Consider the following 22,329-nt stretch of genomic DNA (forward strand, 5'->3'; position numbering starts at 1 on the left):
TTCATCTTAGGCTCACATGGTTTAGAAGAGCTGAAGTAGAACTATGTTTAGCCCAAATTTGAATTATTTTACATTAGAGAACTGACTCAGGCTTGTACAGGCCGATGCATTCAGGTTTCTCAGGACTTTGAGGAAATTAATGAGGCTTCTCAGAAGAAACAAGTATCTTGACTCCACGATTCCCCCACGGTCCCATTTGCAACATTTATAAATCCTACAATTGTAGAACAAACGTGACAATCCTATGTGCCCTCAGCTGAACCTTGGATGACTATTGGTTTTATCTCCCTCTTATTTTAAACCAAAGTTTCTGTTATTTCTATTTAAGTCCTGGCTCTTTTACTTATACTACTTTTTTTCTGATCTGTTTATAAATCTAGATCCCAGGATTCTACCCCGTCAGCAACGTCCGCGTCTGTCCCTCCTTCTGGGGCCGCGGAAGGGGCCGGTTCCCCGGGGGCCTCACTCGTCCCCCGCGTGGCGCCGGCCACGTGCCAGGGGCGCGTGTGTCACCACGGTGGCACCTGCCGCACCGTCCTCCTCCCGGGGGGCGTCTTCTCCTTCCAGTGCGACTGTCCGCTCCATTTCACCGGCCGGTTCTGTGAACGAGGTAACCAATCTCCACTATCCTCCTGTATTTCCTTTTCAAAACTTCTCCAGAGGGTAGAAAACAATAGAAACCTATCATAAACACATTGATGGCTATTAGCACAAACAAGAAACATCTGTATAATTTTATTTAAAAACGCATTCTGATAGAACATTTTCAGTTCAGTATTGCAGAACCAACTATATATATATATATATATATATATATATACATATATATATATATATACTTTTTTTTTTTTCATTAGAACTGCCATCCAGAGTACATTTGCAATCGCCACACAACATAGCTAAAATTCAAATGTAGTGTTATTTAGGGAGTTTCTTTAAAGTTATGGTGCATCCATCCTTTGTCACCATAGAAACAATTAAGTTCTAATTAACATTTTTATTGCTTAATTGTTAATCAAATCGCTTCTTTATATTTCAAAAGCAGATCCCGGTATTGAAGTTATTTTGGTGTTTAAGAAGAGCACATTATTTTTCTGATGCTTAAGAGTATGGTTTTAGCATTAATTAAGCTATTGATGAATCAAAAGAAAATTCCCCTTTTGTCAACATCTAATGGCCTCCTAAGAGTGTCTCAGTTAATTAAAGCAGTGCTGGGCAAGACAGCCAGAAATGCCCCGGGCAGATGACCAAAGCATTAGGTCCTGACGCAGCTGGCCTGTCCCTGCAGGAAGCCTGGAGAGTGTCATTCTGTTCTATGTAAAATTGACCACGAGTTCTAAATTGGGGGAGGGGTAGGGATTACTACTGGGTGATGATTCAGATGGCAGAGAATTTCACTGCTTCTCCGAGATTGTGTTAAATAACTCCTTTTTTAAATACCAAAATGTGGGACGTCCAAAAGAGAATTCAAAGGTATACATATGTGTTATTCAGCTCTCCTTCCCAAACAATCTTGTGTGACTGCTATGAATGCGTTGCTGTTTAGCCAAAGAAGCAAGGAAGCACAATCAAAAGCACAGAAATGGAAACATGGTCTATTTTCATGTTCATTGTTAAAAACGTGTCCTTAAAGTCTATTTTGTAACTGTAAAATGGTTTTGAAGACACATCAATATGGCTTGATTTTTGAGTGAATATTTTATATGTCTGCAAAATACCATGAGACATGCATGTTTTGCTGCCATCTGAGACCATTGGTATTACATACCGTGAGTGGACTTCCAGGGACATAATTTGGATGGTAAAGATCTTTTAGATCCACAGGTAGAACTGAGAGGTTTTTTCTTTCTTTAATTTCACGGTAGGTAAAGCCTTAGCAAAATACCCTCCTTACCTTTCTTAAAATATACTCTGATATTTTAAGGTTTTTTTCAATCTGAATTTACTGATGAATTTGATGTTGTGAAAACAGGGGTCCTCAGTTATGGAGTGTGTCCCTTGTCCCCTGTACGGGCCAAACCACAAGTCTTCCCACTGAGCTTCAGTCCTCTCCTCAGACCCCTCACTCTGTGGCTTTAACACCTCACACAGTGACCCATACTTTCCTCCAGAAAAAGAGAAACCCGGGTTTACCTGGAGTTAAACCCCAGGATTGACTGAGGTTTCTTTGGTGTTTGGGTGGCAGAATGTAGGACACTGACCTCAGGAAAAGAAGTGGGGAACTCTGCTCTATATTCGCTTTTAGGAATATTTCATTTTTTTCCAACATTATTAAGCACTTTCTACCTTCTATATTTTAACTGTTTTTCCTGTTGATTTTGCAGTATTTTTAAAACTAATAAATTGTATGATAACATGGTGCTAAAACCAGATAATCTACCGCGGAATATTTATTTCTAAGTGTATAGTCAGAAAGTGTGACTATAATCATTACCAATGAGACAATTGTTTTTTTTAAAGAAACTTTAAATCAGTTATATCTGAGGTGTATGATACACTAAACAAAACTCATGCAGTAGGACTCTTTAGATTATTAGATATCATAATATTACCTATGATTTTATTGTTGTTCTTGCCTGTTGGGGAAATATTTCAGAATAAAACTTAGACTGTGATGAGGTGTGCATTTTTAGAATTGAGAATATTATTTCTAATTGTAAAAATTATACCGTTTCCCTTGTTCAACTCTTTTTTTTTCTTGAAGTATAGTTCATTTATAGTATTGTGTTGGTTTTAGGTGTACAGCATAGTGATTCCGTTTTTTTTGCAGATTATACTCCATTATAGGTTATTATAAGATATTGTGTATAACTTCCTGTGCTATGCTGTAAATCATTGTTCCTTATATACATATTTATTTTTAAACATTTACCACCTAAATTCATGTTAAGTATCTTTCTTCTTTCAGTCATGAAGAAAGCCAAGAACAGGTTTGTGTTCTCAATCTAATGCTCTAAATATAAGTCATACTAGCATGCATCTTAGAACCCAGATCACAGATGAGGATTATTGCCTAAAGCCCATGATTCAGGAATCTGGTACCTTGATGAGGCTTTTTATATATAGCATTCTCCAGGTTGGCCAGATGTACCATTTCTAAGTGTAGATATCAATAAAGAGTATTGTATGCCAGCTTCAAAGTATGTAAACTACCTGCTAAAAATCTTGCTTTGGATACACAGTCTCTAAATCTCTCTCTCTGTCTCTCTCTCTCTCTCCATATATATATATGAAGTCTATTTATTGAAGTATAATTGATTTACAATGTCTTAGTTTCAGGTGTACAGCAAAGTGATTCAGTTATATATATATATAATTTTTAAGATTCTTTTCCCATATAGGTTATTACAAAATATTGAACATAGTTCCCTGTGCTATACAGTCGGTCCTTGTTTATCTGTTTTATAGATAGTAGTGTGTATATGTTATTCTCAAATTCCTAATTTATCACTCCCCCCCAACCTCTCCCCATTGGTAACCATAAGCTTGTTTTCTATGTCTTTGAGTCTGTTTCTGTTTTGTAAATAAGTTCATTTGTATCACATATTTTTTTAGATTCCACATATAAGTGATAACATATCATATTTGTCATTCTCTGTCTGACTTACTTCACTTAGAATGATAATCTCTAGGTCCATCCATGTTGCTGCAAATGGCATTCTTTCGTTCTTTTTTACGCTTAGTAATATTCCATCACATATATGTACCACATCTTCTTTATCCATTCCTCTGTTGATGGACATTTATGTTGCTTCCATGTCTTGACTATTGTAAATAGTGCTGCAATGAACATTGGGGTGCATGTGTGTTTTCAAATTATGGTTTTCTCTGGATATATGCCCAGGAGAGCTACCATATGATCCTATAATATATAATTTCTGAGAACTGTTGTCAGTATTAAAATGATTAGAATTTACAGATAGATTGCTATGAAAATGACTGCTTAAATGAGTCCCTTACTGAGTACATTCAACATCTAAACCATCCGAACTTCTGCTTTAGGAATGAAACTTGCATACTCTCATTGTGAAGAGTTCTGATTGACCAGACACTGTACTGGGTGCTTCATGCATCTTATTTCACTTAACCATCAGAGTAACCCAACCGAAGTCAGCTCTCTAAATGACCCCCATTTACCAATGAGAAATTGAAGGCCTCTAGCTGTTAAATTACTGCCTTTAGGTCACACAGCTTGCACGTGGTGGAGATGGGATTAGAAGCCATCTCAGCAGACTCCACAATTCACATTTAACCACTGTGCTCTATTGCTACACTCGTTAGAAAATCAAATTTAATATGACATGGAATTTCTAATTTTTCTCACTCTTTCATGTTTATAAAAATGTATCTTTATGTCAGGGAAAAGAGAGTTTTCTTTAAAAAATCAAATTTCAAAAATCAGAAAAACAAAGAAGTTAATGTTAATCTAATAATTTTTCATGACCCACTTAAAATTAAGCTGAGAAGCATATTGGGTGATCTGAAAAGAATTGTATCTGAGTGGTAGTATTTTTCCATAATGATTTCAGTAAAGCTATAATGTAGAAAGTAGATTAAGAATATTTGAACTTCAGAAAAATCTAGACATAGATGATGAAAGAACATGACTCTCTGAAAAAAATATATAATTGCAGAGTCATCTACCCATAAAGATATTTTCAAAACTGATTTTTCTTCATAGCCTTGCTCCTTTTTCTTTCCAGTGCATACATTCAACCTGTAAGAGACTGTTAAATTATTTTATTTTAACAACCTTGATTTTTCACAGCAAAATGGAGGTGCCAGTCCAGTATGAGTTTTAACTAAAGTAGCATTAGATTCAGCAACACAGAGAAAGGGTTTGCAGGGCTGTAGGACTCAGTACTAGTTCACCCATACACATATTTCCCATGTACTTGGCATTACATCCTGGGCGCTCCTTTATCAAATCACCTAATCACCTAATAACATTGACTTATAGAATCAGTTTGATTTAATATATTCCTTTTTTTTCTCAACACATGCTATCTTAATTCATATTAGCTGAACCTTGTTGCTTACTTTGTCATAATGATCCTGCATCTCACCAGGGGAGACAGAAGAGCCTGTATTCTTGCTTTGTTTTAGATGGCTGTGTGCAGGCAGATGGCTGTCCCCTACTGTAAAGTTCAGAGTGACAGATTTAGAATATCAGTGCTTTGTGCTGCAGGAAAGCATGTGCCTCTGACTATTAATTGTAGGATTAACATTTGTAAACAGTCCCATACTTTTTAGTGTTCTGTAAAACAGTTTTATAAATAGTGTAATAAAGGAGTATTTAAATGCCATACATTAAAACCAAGAAATCATTTCTTTGATATCCTGTCTCTGTATGTTCCATATATGCTTAAAGGTCAGCTGCACTGAGTCAATTGCAAACGTAGAAATAAAAATGAGAGGTTTTACTAGGTGTTTCATCTTGTTTGTTGTTTTTTTTTTTTAAAAGAGGCCTGAATGTCTGCTTTGTTTTTACCATAATCAGAACATATTTTAAAGGCATATTAGAGCAGTCTGAATGTATTTGTTAACTATAGTCAGGTAGCTGAATGTCAGATGTTCCAGAGCCAAGAAGGCAGAGATAGTCAGCATCTAATAACAATGATCTATCTCCCTGCCAGAGGACTGATGGTCTGCATCATCAGAGAAGGGCCAAGAAATGGGTGTTGGCCTTTTCAAACATAACATTCCTGTCTGAAAATCCATCTTTAAAAGCAGAGGGCAATGCTGCATATTTACCAGTAAATGGCAACGGCTGAAATATTAAGATGTTAGGTTGAGAGTGAATGGGGATTGAGGTCAAGGGCAGAGGCTGACAGGAGACAAGACCACCTGTGGGCAGAGACAGAGGGTTCTGTTTCTGGAGCACGGGCAAGGGAAGGCCCCCATCTTCCCTGCCCTCGCACCACCTGTTGCTGCCGTTCTCCACCACGAGCACCATGTTCAGCTGGTAGAAAATGACAGCTCCCCCCTCATTCTGGTGCTGATAACTGTAAAAACTACATGTCCATTAATCTCTCTACTTACATTGGTAATAATCTAGAAATTTCCATCTAGAAAGAGGAGGGAAACATATACCCCTGTGTCCATCAAAAAAGGATGACATTTATTTTATTTGTCTCCTTTATTGACTTAAATAGCATCTTTTAATTCCTTTACCATTCAACACATCCAACTAAAAAATCCTTAGTGGAACACCTATACATTAGTACCACACATGGAGTCAGTCATCAGAGGTGGTGTGAGGATCACATTTTTGTCTTTAAGTTTTCAAGTGGTTGTGAGCATGGAGGGTGGGTTGCGAGGATGCAAGGAAGGGAAGACAAGCCAGACATGCAGGTCAGCTACCATTCACTACTTACCTCTTTAAAGCTACATAATTTCAGCTCAGCCTCACCCCTGTCCCCAGCAATGTCTGCCTGAGGACCTATATTTGTTTTCTGTTGCTTCCATAGCTAATGATCACAACCTAGTGACTTCAGCAACACAAGTGTACTATCGTAAAGCTCCATAAATCAGATGTCTGACACAGTTCTCAGCGGGTTAAAATCAAGGTGCAGGCAGGGCCGTGTTCCTTTCTGGAGGCTCCAGAGAAGAATCTGTACCTTGCCTTCTGACTTCCAGAGGCTATCTGATTTCTTTGGCTCATGGCCCCCTTTATTCGACCTTCAAAGCGAACAATGGTGGGTCCAAACTTTTTCATATCACCTCACTTTATCTACTCTTCCATTTCCCTTTTCTACATTTAAGAATGCTTGTGATTACACAGATTCCCCTGGGATAATCCAGGATCATCTCAGTATCTCAACATTGACTAATTAGCTATTTTAATTCCGGCTACACCCTTAATGCCCCTTTGCCACATAAAGTAACATTTGCAGAGATCCTAGGAGTTAGAATGTGGACATCTTCGGGGGACCACTATTCTGCCTACCACAGGCCTTGTAGTCATTCCTCAGAGAATTTACATAGTCATATAATAGAAAAGGAAGTTTACTGGATGGATATCTAGGGCTAATAGAATTGGGGGAAGCCAGTGAAACCAGGTTGTAAAATGCACTCTGAAGGATGCTCTGGAGAGCCAGTCAACAGGAAGTGAGGGCTCACCTGAGAACAGACTAAGACACACCTTCACTGAACAGGGGCTCACACAGCCATCACGTTCTGAGTCACTTGCTCAAGATGCAGAGTCCCATCAAATATTGTGAAATTGCCTAATTGGCAAAACCTCCACCACATTCTAACCAGCTGCCTGAGCAGGAGGTTAGGAGAGGAACAAAAGGAGTCATCGTTTACTTTAGGCTCCTAACATAGTAACGAGACTGCACAGTCCACCAGCATCCCAAACCATGGGCCTCTTCTCCATTTCCATACAAAAATATAGGCATTCACAAAGCCTTTTATAGCACACATATGCACGCATGCACACACTTTAAAGTTGAATGCTAATCCTTTCCTTAAAAATCCTTCGGATAGAGGAGCTTCAAGATGGCGGAAGAGTAAGACACGGAGATCACCTTCCTCGCCGCGAATACATCGGAAATGCATCTACACGTGGAACAACTCCTACAGAACACCTACTGAACAGCTGGCAGAAGACCTCAGACCTCCCAAAAGGCAAGAAACCCCCCACATACCTGGATAGGGCCAAAGAAGAAAGAAACAACAGAGACAAAAGAATAGGGATGGGACCTGCACCAGTGGGAGGGAGCTGTGAAGGAGGAAAGGTTTCCACACACTAGGAGCCCCTTCCCTGGTGGAGACTGCGGGTGGCGGAGGGGGGAGCTTCGAAGCCATGGAGGAGAGCACAGCAACAGGGGTGCGGAGGGCAAAGCGGAGAGATTCCTGCACAGAGGATCAGTGCTGACCGGCACTCACCAGCCCGAGAGGCTTGTCTGCTCCCCTGCCGGGGCGGGCAGGGCTGGGAGCTGAGGTTCGGCTTCGGTTGGAGCGCAGGGAGAGGACTGGGGCTGGTGGCATGAACACAGCCTGCATGGGGTTAGTGCACCACGGCTGGCCGGGAGGGAGTCCGGGGAAAAGTCTGGAGCTGCCTAAGAGGCAAGAGACTTTTTCTTCCCTCTTTGTTTCCTGGTGCGCGAGGAGAGGAGATTGAGAGTGCTGCTCAAAGGAGCTCCAGAGACGGAAGCAAGCCGCAGCTAAAAGCGCGGACCCCAGTGATGGGCATGAAATGCTAAGGCTGCTGCTGCCGCCACTAAGAAGCCTGTGTGCGAGCACAGGTCACTATCCACACCCACCTTCTGGGGAGCCTGTGAAGCCCGCTACTGCCAGGGTCCCGGGATCCAGCGACAACTTCCCCGGGAGAACACACGGCACGCCTCAGGCTGGTACAATGTCATGCCGGCCTCTGCCGCCGCAGGCTCGCCCCGCACTCTGTGCCCCTCCCTCCCCCTGGCCTCAATGAGCCAGAGCCCCCGAATCAGGGGCTCCTTTAACCCCGTCCTGTATGAGCGAAGTACAGACTCCCTCCTGCAACCTACACACAGAGGCGGGGCCAAATCCAAAGCTGAACCCCTGGGAGCTGTGAGAACAAAGAAGAGAAAGGGAAATCCCTCCCAGCAGCCTCAGGAGCAGTGGATTAAATCTCCACAATCAACTTGATGTACCTGCATCTGTGGAATACCTGAAGAGACAACGAATCATCCCAAATTGAGGTGGTGGACCTTGGGAGCAACGATATATGTATATTTTTCCCCTTTTTCTCTTTCTATGAGTGTTTATGTGTATGCTTCTGTGTGTGATTTCGTCCGTATAGCTTTGCTTTTACCATGTGTCCTAGGTTTCTGTTTGTTTTGGTTATTTTTGGGGTTTTTTAGTATAGTTTTTAGCACTTATCATTGGTGGATTTGTTTTTTGCTTTAGTTGCTCTCCTCTTTCTTTCTTTCCTTCCCCCTTTATTTTTATTACTTTTTGAATTTTTTTTAATAATTATTTTTATTATTTTATTTTATTTTATAGTTTCTTTCTTTCCTTTTTTCTCCCTTATATTCTAAGCTGTGTAGATGACAGGGTCTTGGTGCTCTGGCTGGGCATCAGGCCTGTGAATCTGAGGTGGGAGAGCCGAGTTCAGGACATTAGTCCACCAGAGACCTCCCAGCTCCATGTAATATCAAAAGGCGAAAATCTCCCAGAGATTTCCATCTCAACAACAAGACCCACCTCCACTCAATGACCAGCAAGCTACAGTGCTGGACACCCTATGTCAAAAACATAGCATGACAGGAACACAACCCCACCCATTAGCAGAGAGGATGCCTAAAATCATAATAAGGTGACAAACACTCCAAAACACACCACCAGACGTGGAACTGCCCAAGGGAAAGACAAGATGCAGCCTCATACACCAGAACACAGGCAGTAGTGCCCTCCACTGGAAGCCTACACAACCCACTGAACGAACCTTAGTCACTGGGGGTAGACACCAAAAACAACGGGAACTACGAACCTGCAGCCTGTGAAAAGGAGACCCCCAAACACAGTAAGTTAAGCAAAATGAGAAGACAGAAAAACACAAAGCAGATGAAGGAGCAAGATAAAAACCCACCAGACCTAACAAATGAAGAGGAAATAGGCAGTCTACCTGAAAAAAGATTCATAATAATGATAGTAAAGATGATCCAAAATCTTGGAAATAGAATGGAGAAAATACAAGAAACGTTTTAGAATGGAGAAAATAAAAGAAACGTTTTATAAGGACCTAGAAGAACTAAAGAGCAAACAAACAATGATGAACAACACAAAATATGAAATTAAAAATTATCTAGAAGGAATCAATAGCAGTATAACTGAGGCAGAAGAAATACAATACTGCAGAAATACAAAGGATCCTGAGAGATTACTACAAGCAACTATATACCAATAAAATGGACAACCTGGAAGAAATGGACACACTCTTAGAAAAGCACAGCATTCCGAGACTAAACCAGGAAGAAATAGAAAATATAAGTGACCTGGAAGGTAAAATAGTGGAAATACCTACTGCAGAGCAGGATAAAGAAAAAAGAATGAAAATAATTGAGAACAGTCTCAGAGACCCCTGGGACAACATTAAATGCACCAACATCCAAATTATAGGGGTCCCAGAAGAGGAAGAGAAAAAGAAAGGGACTGAGAAAATATTTGAAGTGATTATACTTGAAAACTTCCCTAATATGGAAAAGGAAATGGTTAATAAAGTCAAGGAAGCACAGAGAGTCACACACAGGATAAATCCAAGGAGAAACACGCCAAGACACATATTAATAGAACTATCAAAAATCAAATACAAAGAAAAAATATTAAAAGCAGCAGGGGAAAAAAAGCAAATAACATACAAGGGAATCACCATAAGGTTAAAAGCTGATCTTTCAGCAGAAACTCTGCAAGCCAGACGGAAGTGGCAGGACATATTTAAAGTGATGAAAGGGGAAAACAACAACCAAGATTACTCTACCCAGCAAGGATCTCATTCAGATTCGATGGAGAAATTAAAACCTTTACAGACAAACAAAAGCTAAGAGAATTCAGCAACACCATAGCAGCTTTACAACAAATGTTAAAGGAACTTCTCTAGGCAGGAAACACAAGAGAAGGAAAAGATCAACAATAACAAACCCAAAACAATTAAGAAAATGGTAATAGGAACATACATATCAATAATTACCTTAAATGCAAGTGGATTAAATGCTCCAACCAAAAGACATAGACTGGCTGAATGGTTACAAAAATAACACCTGTATATATGCTGTCTACAAGAGACCCACTTCAGACCTAGGGACACATACAGACTGAATGTGAGGGGATGCAAAAACATATTCCATGCAAATGGAAATCAAAAGAAAGCTGGGGTGGCAATTCTCATATCAGACAAAATAGACTTTAAAATAAAGACTATTAGAAGAGACAAAGAAGGACAATACATAATGATCAAGGGATCAATCCAAGAAGAAGATATAACAATTTTAAATATCTATGCACCCAACAGAGGAGCACCTCAATATATAAGGCAAATACAGCCATAAAAGGGGAAATTGACAGTAACACAATCATAGTAGGGGACTTTAACACCCCACTTTCACCAATGGACAGATCATCCAAAATGAAAATAAGTAAAGAAACACAAGCTTTAAATGATACATTAAAGAAGATGGATTTAATTGATATTTATAAGACATCCCATCAAAAAACAAAATAATACACTTTCTCCTCAAGTTCTCATGGAATATTCTCCAGGATAGATCATATCTTGGGTCAGAACTCAAGCCTTGGTAAAGTTAAAAAAATTGAAATCGTATCAAGTATCTTTCTGACCACAGTGCTATGAGACTACATGTCAATTACAGGGAAAAAAATACAAACACATGGAGGCTAAAAAATACAATATTTAATAACCATGAGATCACTGAAGAAATCAAAGAGGAAATAAAAAATTGGTAGAAACAAATGACAATAAAAACACGATGACCCGAAGCCTATAGGATATAGCAAAAATAATTCCAAGAGGGAAGTTTATAGCAATACAATCCTACCTTAAGAAACAAGAAACATGTCAAATAAACAACCTAAACTTACACATAAAGCAGTTAGAGAAAGAAGAACAAAAAATCCTCAAAGTTAGCAGAAGAAAAGAAATCATAAAGATCAGATCAGAAATATATGAAAAAGAAATGAGGGAAACAGAAGCAAAGATCAATAAAACTAAAAGTTTGTTCTTTGACAAGAGAAACAAAATTGATAAGCCATTTGCCAGACTCATCAAGAAAAAAAAAAAGGAGAAGATACAAATCAATAGAATTAGAAATGAAAAAGAAGTAACAACTGACACTGCAGAAATACAAAGGATCCTGAGAGATTACTACAAGCAACTATATACCAATAAAATGGACAATCTGGAAGAAATGGACACATTCTTAGAAAAGAACAACCTTCTGAGACTAAACCAGGAAGAAATAGAAAATATAAACAGACTAATCACAAGCACTGAAATTGAAACTGTGATTAAAAATCTTCCAACAAATAAAAGCCCAGGGCCAGATGGCTTCACAGGAGAATTCTGTCAAACATTTAGAAAAGAGCTAACACCTATTCTTCACAAAGTCTTCCAAAATATATCAGAGGAACCCTCCCAAACTCATTCTATGAGGCCACCATCTCCCTGAAGCCAAAATCAGACAAAGATGTCCCAAAGAAAGAAAACTACAGGCCAATATCACTGATGAGCATAGATGCAAAAATCCTCAACAAAATACTAGCAAACAGAATCCAACATCATGTTAAAAGGATCATACACCATAATCGAGTGGGGTTTATCCCAGGAATGCAAGGATTCTTCAATATACACAAATCAATCAATGTGATACATCATATTAACAAATTGAAGGCAAAAAACCATATGATCATCTCAATAGATGCAGCAAAAGATTTTGACAATATTCAACACCCATTTTTATGATAAAACCCTCCAGAAAGTAGGTATAGAGGGAATTTTTCTCAGCATAATAAAGGCCATATATGACAAACCCACAGCCAACATCGTCCTCAATGGTAAAAAACTGAAACCATTCCCATTATGATCAGGAACAAGACAAGGTTGCCCACTTTCACCACTATTATTCAACATTGTTTTGTAAGTTTTAGCAACAGCAATCAGAGAAGAAAGAGAAATAAAAGGAATCCAAATTGGAAAAGAAGTAAAGCCGACACTGTTTGCAGATGACATGATACTGTACATAGAGAATCCTAAAGATGCTACCAGAAAACTACTAGAGCTAATCAATGAATGTGGTGAAGCAGCAGGATACAAAATTAATGCACAGATATCTCTTGCATTCCTATACACTAATGATGAAAAATCTGAAAGTGAAATTTACAAAACAATCCCCTTTACCATTGAAAAAAAGAATAAAATACCTAGGAATAAACCTACCTAAGGAGACAAAAGACCTGTGTGCAGAAAACTATAAGACACTGATGAAAGAAATTAAAGGTGATACAAACAGATGGATAGATATACCATGTTCTTGGATTGGAAGAATCAACATTGCGAAAATGACTCTACTACCCAAAGCAATCTACAGGTTCAATGTAATCCCTATCAAACTACCCCTGGCATTTTTCACAGAACTAGAACAAAAAATTTCACATTTGTATGGACACAAAAGACTGAACAGCCAAAGCAATCTTGAGAAAGAAAAACGGACCTGGAGGAATCAGGCTCCCTGACTTCAGACTATACTGCAAAGCTACAGTAATCAAGACAGTATGGTACTGGCGCAAAAACAGAAATATAGATCAATGGAAAGGATGGAAAGCCCAGAAATTAACCCCTGCACATATGGTCACTGTATTTTTGATAAAGTAGGCAAGAATGTACAATGGAGAAAAGACAGCCTCTTCAATAATGGTGCTGGGAAAACTGGACAGCTACATGTAAAAGAATGATATTAGAACACTCCCTAATACCATACACAAAAATAAACTCAAAATGGATTAGACCTAAATGTAAGACACTATAAAACTCTTAGAGGAAAACATAGGCAGAACACTCTATGACATAAATCATAGCAAGATCCTTTTTGGCACACCTCCTAAAGAAATGGAAATAAAAACAAAAATGCACAAATGGGACCTAATGAAACTTAAAACATTTTGCACAGGAAAGGATACCATAAACAAGATGAAAAGACAACCCTCAGAATGGGAGAAACTATTTCCAAATGAAGCAACTGATCTAGGATTAATCTCCAAAATTTACAAGCAGCCCATGCAGCTCAATAACAAAAAAATAAACAACTCAATCCAAAAATGAACAGAAGACCTAAATAAACATTTCCCCAATGAAGATATGTAGATCGCCAACAAACCCATGAAACGATGCTCAACATCACTAATCACTAGAGAAATGCAAATCAAAACTACAATTAGGTATCACTTCATTGTTTCAGAATGGCCATCATCAAAATTTCTACAAACAATAAATGCTGGAGAGGGTGTGGAGAAAAGGTAACCCTCTTGCACTGTTGATGGGAATGTAGATTGATACCGCCACTATGGAGAACAGTATGGAGGTTCCCTAAAATACAAAAAAATAGAACTAACATACGACCCAGCAATCCCACTACTGGGCATATACCCTGAGAAAACCATAATTCAAAAAAAAGTCATGTAGGGCTTCCCTGGTGGCGCAGGACTTGAGAGTCCACCTGCCGATGCAGAGGACACGGGTTCGTGCCCCAGTCCGGGAAGATCCCACATGCCGTGGAGCGGCTGGGCCTGTGAGCCATGGCCACTGAGCCTGCACGTCTGGAGCCTGTGCTCCTCAAAGAGAGAGGCCACAACAGTGAGAGGCCCGCGTACCGCAAAAAAAAAAAAGTCATGAGCCACAATGTTCATTGCAGCACTATTTACAATAGCCAGGACATGGAAGCAACCTTAGTGGTCATCAATAGGTGAATGGATAAAGAAGATGTGGCACATATATACAATGGACTATTACTCAGCCATAAAAAGAAACGAAATTGTTATTTGTAGTAAAGTGGTTGGACCTAGAGTCTCATACAGAGTGAAGTAAGTCAGAAAGAGAAAAACAAATACCATATGCTGGCACATATATATGGGATCTAAAAGAAAAAAGAAAAAAATGGTCATGAAGAACCTATCCGCAGGACAGAAGTAAAGATGCAGACCTACTAGAGAATGGATTTGAGGATACGGGGAGGGGGAAGTGTAAGCTGGGACAAAGCAGGAGAGTGGCATGGACATATATACACTACCTAATGTAAAACTGATAGCTAGTGGGAAGCAGCCGCATAGCACAGGGTGATCAGCTTGGTGCTTTGTGACCATCTAGAGGGGTGGGATAGGAAGGGTGGGAGGGAGGGAGACACAAGAGAGAAGAGGTATGGTGATATATGTATATGTATAGCTGATTCACTTTGTTATAAAGCAGAAACTAACACACCATTGTAAAGCAATTATACTCCAATAAAGATGTTAAAAAAAAAATCTTCAGATGTTTCCCTTCACTCTTCTTATCACTCACCTATTTTATGTTTTTTCCTTGCATTCCTGACATTTTCATTCATTTATATTACAGGATAGTTTAACAAATTTTGTATTGCCACTTCTGCTGAAAACCTACCATAAACAGCTTATCAAAATATTTTTGTAAACAAAAATTGTTCCTTTCTTACTTAATCAGTAAAAATATTCCATGGATAAAGTGGTATCCAAAATGATACTTAAAACTGTGAATTGAAATAATGGGCAAGTACATTAAAGCGAAGAGAGTCATCTAGTTTCACTTGGGAGAAGGGTACACGTGGGATCGGCTGAGAAATAAACTGGAAATTCAGGTGGAACCCATTCTTTAAAGAACCCTAAATGACAGATTAAAAATATTAAATTCATAGCATAATGTTTTCATTGGGGTAAACTGGGAATGGTGCACAGGTATCTCTATTATTTCTTACACTTACATGTGAATCTATAATTATCTCAGTTAAAGTTTCAATTAAAATATTGAAAAAAATTAAATTCATAAGCAATGACTTTCAGTGGAAAAAAAGACGTAATGATCAGAGTTTTCTGCAGAATGATGAAACTGAGAGTAGGATTTAGAAAGGATTACAGTGGAGAAAGGAATAAGGTGGAGAGAAAAATTGGTACATAATCTTAGCAGGCTAGGAAACAGGATGAAAACTGTTTTAACCCTAAGGTTTCCTAATAATTTGGAAGTATAACAGAACTTTATGTTCTCTATACAGAATTCCATTTAGATTTTTTACCAAAAACTTACAAGACTAAATAAGGCTTGTGTCTTTTCATGTATTATTTTGTAAAGAAGAAAAAATGTGTTGTGAAATGTGATTATAAAAGACAAGTCACACCAAAGGTCCTTTTTTCTCCCCCTTTTTACACCATCTTCTGTTCATCTATCCACAGCAAGGCTGGAATCATATGCAGTGAAACTTTATCACAGCACAAACATGGATAATAAAGTAAATGATGGGGGCTTATCCTGCAAGGCGTTAATACCAGTGAGCTAAACACGTATAACTGCCTGTTCATGTGCACCCTGGGAAATAGGATAACCTCATCTTTCTCATTTCAATGCTGAGTTCCTAGAGAACCACCAATTCATTGTTTGCCAACCTACTGTTTCTAACAGATGTTATCACCACACGCACACAAACACACAGAAAATTTAAAACATGAAAGATTATTAAAACATAAGTTTAGTGTCTTTTGCGGGGCTTTAAAATTAATTTACTCTTGGAAAACGCCTTAAAATTAAATTAGTTGAAACCCACATTTTACAGGGTGAAAACAAATCCAAGAGAATTAACTCATGGAAACTGCTAGCTAAGGACAAATCTGGAACTGGAACACAATGGTCCATATTCCAAATCCAATATTTTTTCTGCCACAGCATGTGCCCTCCAAAGTGTTCAATGGTAGATTCCAAATTGAAATGCAAGAAAAATATATTCAATTGCATGTACTTGAGATAAACAATTGAATAAACTTAGATAAATTAAGACAGTAATGACTTCAATTGTACCAACTTATAGCTCTTTATCTGATAAATGGGTATAGATATATTTGACTCTACGGTCATGTAAGCATGACATGTAACATGACATTTGATCAATTTACTAATAGTTCTTTTAATTGACAGGCATGTTTAAAAGTATTTTTTCTTCTAAGGTGAATTTACTTATAAAAATAGAAGAAAAGTCAAAACGATTCATACTACTGCCCATTGAATCACTTTAAGGTGATAATATTTAAACAGAGGTAATAATTTCTTAAAAGTTGGTATACAGTGATCATGAAATAATGTTTAATGATTCTATAGAAGCACTATCCAATAATAATCTAATGCAAGGCATATATGCACTTTTAAAATTTTCTCATTGCCACATTAAAAAATAAAGAAGAAACAGAAGAAATTAATTTAATAATATATTTCATTTAGCCAAGTGTATCCAAAATACTATCACCGCAACAAAATAAAAATATTAATGGAATATTTAAATTTTTTCATACGTATTCAAAATTTGGTCTGTACTTGACAGAACACATTTTAATTTGAGCTAGCCACATTTCAATTGCTCACATGTGGCTGTTGGATACCATATTGGATGATACATTTCCATAAAACCAAAGGAAAATGGCTTAACAGTTGTGAGAGTGTTGCTTATACATAAGTACTGATGTTTGCAGAAGATGAAGAGATGTTACTGATATAGGTTTGATGAGAATAGAATATAGAAGTCATAGAATGTCTCAGACTACACTATACTATTAGTTAAAATAGTAAGCATTAAAAAGTCATTTTATTTAACAAACTCTAGAGCACTCATTTTTGTCTCTCTTCTCTTAACTATCTGTGCTTATATTATCTGCCTCCTGCTAGATGAGAGCGTCTTTTAGACAGAACCCTGAAGCCTTACACACGATCTCCTCACTGATAGCTGCCAGATTTATAATCCAGCTCTGACCTTTGTTGCATGTCAGACATGCATATTACACTCGCATGTCAAACAAGGCCTTTCACACAGAAATGGGCCATGACTCTTATAAAGAAAGTGTCTCTCATTCTTACACTAATACATTAATTAATTTACAAATTGTCAGATGAAGTCATTCATGCACATTTCTACCACACATTCTCTGCATATTTTTGATGTGCTAAGCACTGCCTCAAACACTGATCACACATTAGAGAATAAGATGGACATATTCCCTGCTCTTTCTTTGTCTTTTACAAGTAGTATAAACCAATCGAGAAGTAAATGTTCAAATATATAATTCCAATTGATATATAGACTCTGAAACAGAGTGCTGTAACAAAGAAGAATAGAGTGGGGTGAGGTGGGAGTGGAGAAAGACCCATTTAGAAATTTACAACAAGCAAATGTCATTCAATCTAAAATTAAAAATCAGAAGGTGCCAATCCTTTGAAAAACAGAAAAGAATGTTCCAGACAAAGAGAATATTATGTTATCATGGAAATGAATATGTAAGAATGACTTTTTACCAGTTCTTTTTTTAAAGAAAAATTGTAAGTACTAATAATTTTCTTAGCTAAAGTTGGGGCTGAAACAAATTAATGATAAAAGAAATTCCTTTAATTTCATGCATCTATTTATTCAAATTTGTAATGGGCCCATTGTTCCTGCTCTCAAGGAATTTAGTAAAGTTTTATGGTCAAATGCTATTTTTTAGCAATTACTGCAGTACACTCTTTCAAAGAAAACATTAAGCATTTCCATATGAGCATGTATTGCCAGATAGTTAAATTGATATAGTTTGTTGAATTCTAGCTTATTATTTGTCATTTTACCATTTTACATAATGATAGAAAAGCCACACTAATGCTTTGGTATTATACTATTTACAGTGAAATAGTAAAGATTTGAAAGAAAGTACTGTTTTGTAGTTAACTAGAAGAAATCAGTGCAAAGAATTGAAAGATTAAAAAGTTGGAGGATATGAGAATAGACCAACAGCAAAAACAAAGGCTGATGTTGACCTGCCCTAAAATGTTACTACACAATGGCAAAATGGAAGAACTAGGATGCCAAAACCTAATCAAGACTAAATCACATGGCCTCTGGGAGATATATTTTCAGGCAAGTATGCTCTTCAACATGTGATGTGCCTTTGGCAGGAAACAATTAATAGAACTTGTACTTAAGAGGTGCCATCATGCCCTCACTCATAAATATAATTTTATTAATGAAACTGAGAACCATCTGAGCAAAAGAATTTATTCTTTAAACTGTCCTTGAAATACTAAATCCACTTCAATTGCTTTAATCTACTTTGTTAAGGTGTCTCTGTGGATATCTCTTTATTCTCCATCCTAGGATCGTAGATATGGATGTGAATAAATATGAATAGGTAGAGAGAGATGTGGAAATCAAACCAGTCCTCACACATATGTCTGTCACCCTCTGTCTGTAGTGCCATTTGCTTCTGTGGATTAAAAATCAGGAATGGATGCTTTGGGTCATCTCAGTGCCTCTGGTAATTAACATCAGGTGCAATGGTAACTAAGAAAGAAGAAGGAAACACACAGTAACCGCTAAACATTGCCATTTCATACTTGGGACTTACCACGCTAAGCTCTTTTCCTGCACTTTCTCTTTCCATCATCACACTGACCCTGTGAGTCAGATAATACTTTATTAGTCAAAGTTATTTTTGTTTCCAAGTGATGGAAATCAACTCAATAAATAATAGCTTACATTTATTGTATGCTTAAGATGTGTTAGGTATTGTTCTTAATCTTAGCCTGTAGTGACTCACTTACTCCTCGTGAATGAGTATTATTTTGAAGTAAATACTATCCTCTCCCCATAATTCAGTAGAGAAAATGGATGCAGAGCGTTTAAGTAACTTGTCCATAGTTACTTAGCCAGTAAATTTGGAATTGGGATTTGAATACAAGTTCTTAAAACTATCCTCCCTGTCTGATCCAAGTTCATGTGAGCCAAGACAGAAAAATTTAGTTGTAAAAGCATAAAGGAGGAATATCATAGAACCCCAGAATGGGGATGCAGCGGTGTCACCAGAAAGAGACTAGAAGCAGGAAAAAAAGCATTCTGGGTACATTCTGTACTGGAGTCATGTTTCATGTTCTCACCAGGTCCCAGCTGACAATGGTGTTTGAATCAACACGGTAGGGTCCTTCCCCCATGGAAAGGCCGAATCTTGGATCGACCCAGGGGAAAAGATGCATGGCTAAGGTCACCACCCCCAGCCCAGCCACTCTGGCTAAAACTATGCTGTGCCAGCCTGGGTGCTGAAAGAGATCACAAAGCAGTGCCCAAGAAGGAAGAATCATGATGGGCTTGGAATATGCCACAAAATGTGTAAACTGCAATCATCAGTATCCCCATCCTACTGAGGAAGAAACTGAGGCACAGGGAAAGTAATTTACCTGGGTCATGCAGTGATGGACAAAGCCAGAACTCAAACCAAGGCTGGTTTGATGCCAAATAATTGTTCTTTTTACCACTCACTATACTTTTCTGTTTTAAAATCTCCATTAAGAGTATAGGGTATAAGCGTTGGGCCAATGTCATCTATATTGACATAGTAATGAATTTAGCTCATTAAATGACCTGACTAGGCAGGTTACATTCAAGAATAATCTAATTTCTCCCAGCACCAATTTACGATGTTTTCTGCCAGATTTCTCTTTTTATTTTGAGACAATCTGGACACAGCCCATAGCTTTCAGGTCACTTGCAGGTATTAAAAAGTCTAATCCAATGTAACTAACTAATACAATTTCATTCCCATGCCCAATTTGAAGTTGTCCACACCCTCTTGTCCCTCCTGTGGATACATCTCCTCCCTAAAACTAGAGTTTCAAGGGTCCGCTCAAGGGTAGAAGAAATAGGGAGAAGTGTGAATTCTGATTCTTGAGCAGTGGCTGATGGGGACAGTGAATGCATTCTGTCACTGCAGGGGCATCAGTGACTTGCTGGTGATTCCCTGCAACACATTTCTCTGTGGTGGGCTGTGCACTCTCGCATATAGATTTGGAGGGTGATAATAACTGGACCAATTAGCCTCTTCTTTGTTTGTACTACAAAGACATGTTTAATACCATCTTCAGAAGGGGAGATAATTATCATGAGTTGCCTGCAGTTTGGAGACTTTAATAAAGTCCTCTTATAGATGCTGTTATATTAACATAAAGCTAGAGTACATTTTAATCAAGATGGAAAAGAATCCAATATCTAGGAATAATGGTATTTCTTCCTGCAGTTCTTTTCAAATATGTACACTGATGTATCCCTAGTAGTAGAGGAGATTCAACTCTACTCAGAAGGGTTCTAAGGACAAAACTGAATTCCAAAGGTCTTCGGAGTCTCTTTAATCTTAAAAGTTGCATACTCTTTACATTCTACAGCATGTGCATTGTGATATAAAAAGGAAATGAAATCATCCTCCAGAAGTTTTCATGTTTATCCTATGGCCACAAGCAACCTGATATGCTGATGCAGATTCCTGGAAACACATCTATCTGAGAAGAATAGGTTTACTGAAAAAGGCAGTAGGGTGGGAGTGAGAAGATGTGGAATCCTTCTCAGCCCAGCCCTTAACTGGCTATGCAGAATTAGGGGAATCATGACTCTTTTGACCTTCAGGTTCTCTATCTTAAGAGTGGCAGAGTTAGAATTAACTTGCAAGCCCCTTTCAGCTTTAAAATGTACTGACACCAGATTGCTCTCTAACATGAAACTGTTACTGAGTCCAAGCTCACCACACAACAATAAATTGAGAGACATGGTGTTGGGGCAGGGAATAGTGACTTTATTCGGAAAACCAGCAGACTGAGAAGATGGTGGACTAGTGTCCCAAAGAACCATCTTACCTGAGTTAGAATTCAGGCTTCTTTTATACTAAAAAGGGAGGGGATAGGGTCAAACATTTCCTGGTTCTGGTCAAACTCTGGAGGGGATGTGTTAATTTCTTCCTTCCTGCAGCCATTCACAGGTAGGCCTGGTCAGGATGTTGTCCCTGAGCTAAACAAAGTTATTTTAGCTTAATGCTTATTACACGGGAGGCAGGGTTCCCTAAGGTGGGCCATTATGTATAATTTAAGCTTATAGGCAACATCCCCTTAGTGGTTAACTTGCAGCAAAAGCAATAGAATACAAAGGTTAAAGTAAAAGAAACAGATCCAATATGGAGTTGGATTTATTCTTCCCTAGTGCAAAACCTCTGGGGTTCAATTTAGCCATTGCTGGGGACTTGGAACTAAGGGGAAGCCTCTTCACCTTGCCTGGAGAACTTGCTGGTCAGGCTCTTTTCCTACTTTGCTCTCCAGTTGTTACATGATGAGTTCCCAGAGAAGGAGAATCCTAGAAAGAGATTATAAAGCAGGAGTTTTATTAAGGGAGCACTTTTAAGATCTACACACATAGGGAAAAGAAGGCAGCTGGATTTGACAGCAAGTGCTTCACAACATCTGCCCCACCAATTTCCCTCTGCATCCTCTAAGGTTCAACCATGAGCTACCCTGGTCTTTTCCAGCCTAGGAATTCTAAAATTGTCTTCTCTTTTGTGCTTCTCTGACATTACTCACACACAGAGCAATTTCTGAAAAACAAAGGACTTTGGGAGAAAGGATGCTGTTTGGAGTTGTAGGGAATATCTTGAAGCCCATAGTTTCACTTATTTTTTTATTTCTAACTAGGAGACTTGGTTTCCCTCATGGAGTGAGAGAATGTGATTTCTTTCGACATGTTATTGCCTGAGGTTCCCTCATTGACACCCAGGGGTTTCACTCAT

General features: G+C 38.3%; 1 protein-coding gene across 1 annotated transcript in view; it reads left to right on the top strand.

The window, feature by feature from the left end:
- EYS (eyes shut homolog) overlaps nucleotides 1–22,329 on the top strand; it is a 1,660,061-nt gene that overhangs the window by 1,138,500 nt on the left and 499,232 nt on the right. Inside the window, 1 exon segment of the mRNA XM_065888819.1 lies at nucleotides 381–610. Coding sequence (XP_065744891.1) covers nucleotides 381–610 — 230 coding nt within the window.

This window comes from Phocoena phocoena, chromosome 12, assembly GCF_963924675.1.
Source record: "Phocoena phocoena chromosome 12, mPhoPho1.1, whole genome shotgun sequence".
In the NCBI taxonomy this organism is placed as follows: domain Eukaryota; kingdom Metazoa; phylum Chordata; class Mammalia; order Artiodactyla; family Phocoenidae; genus Phocoena; species Phocoena phocoena.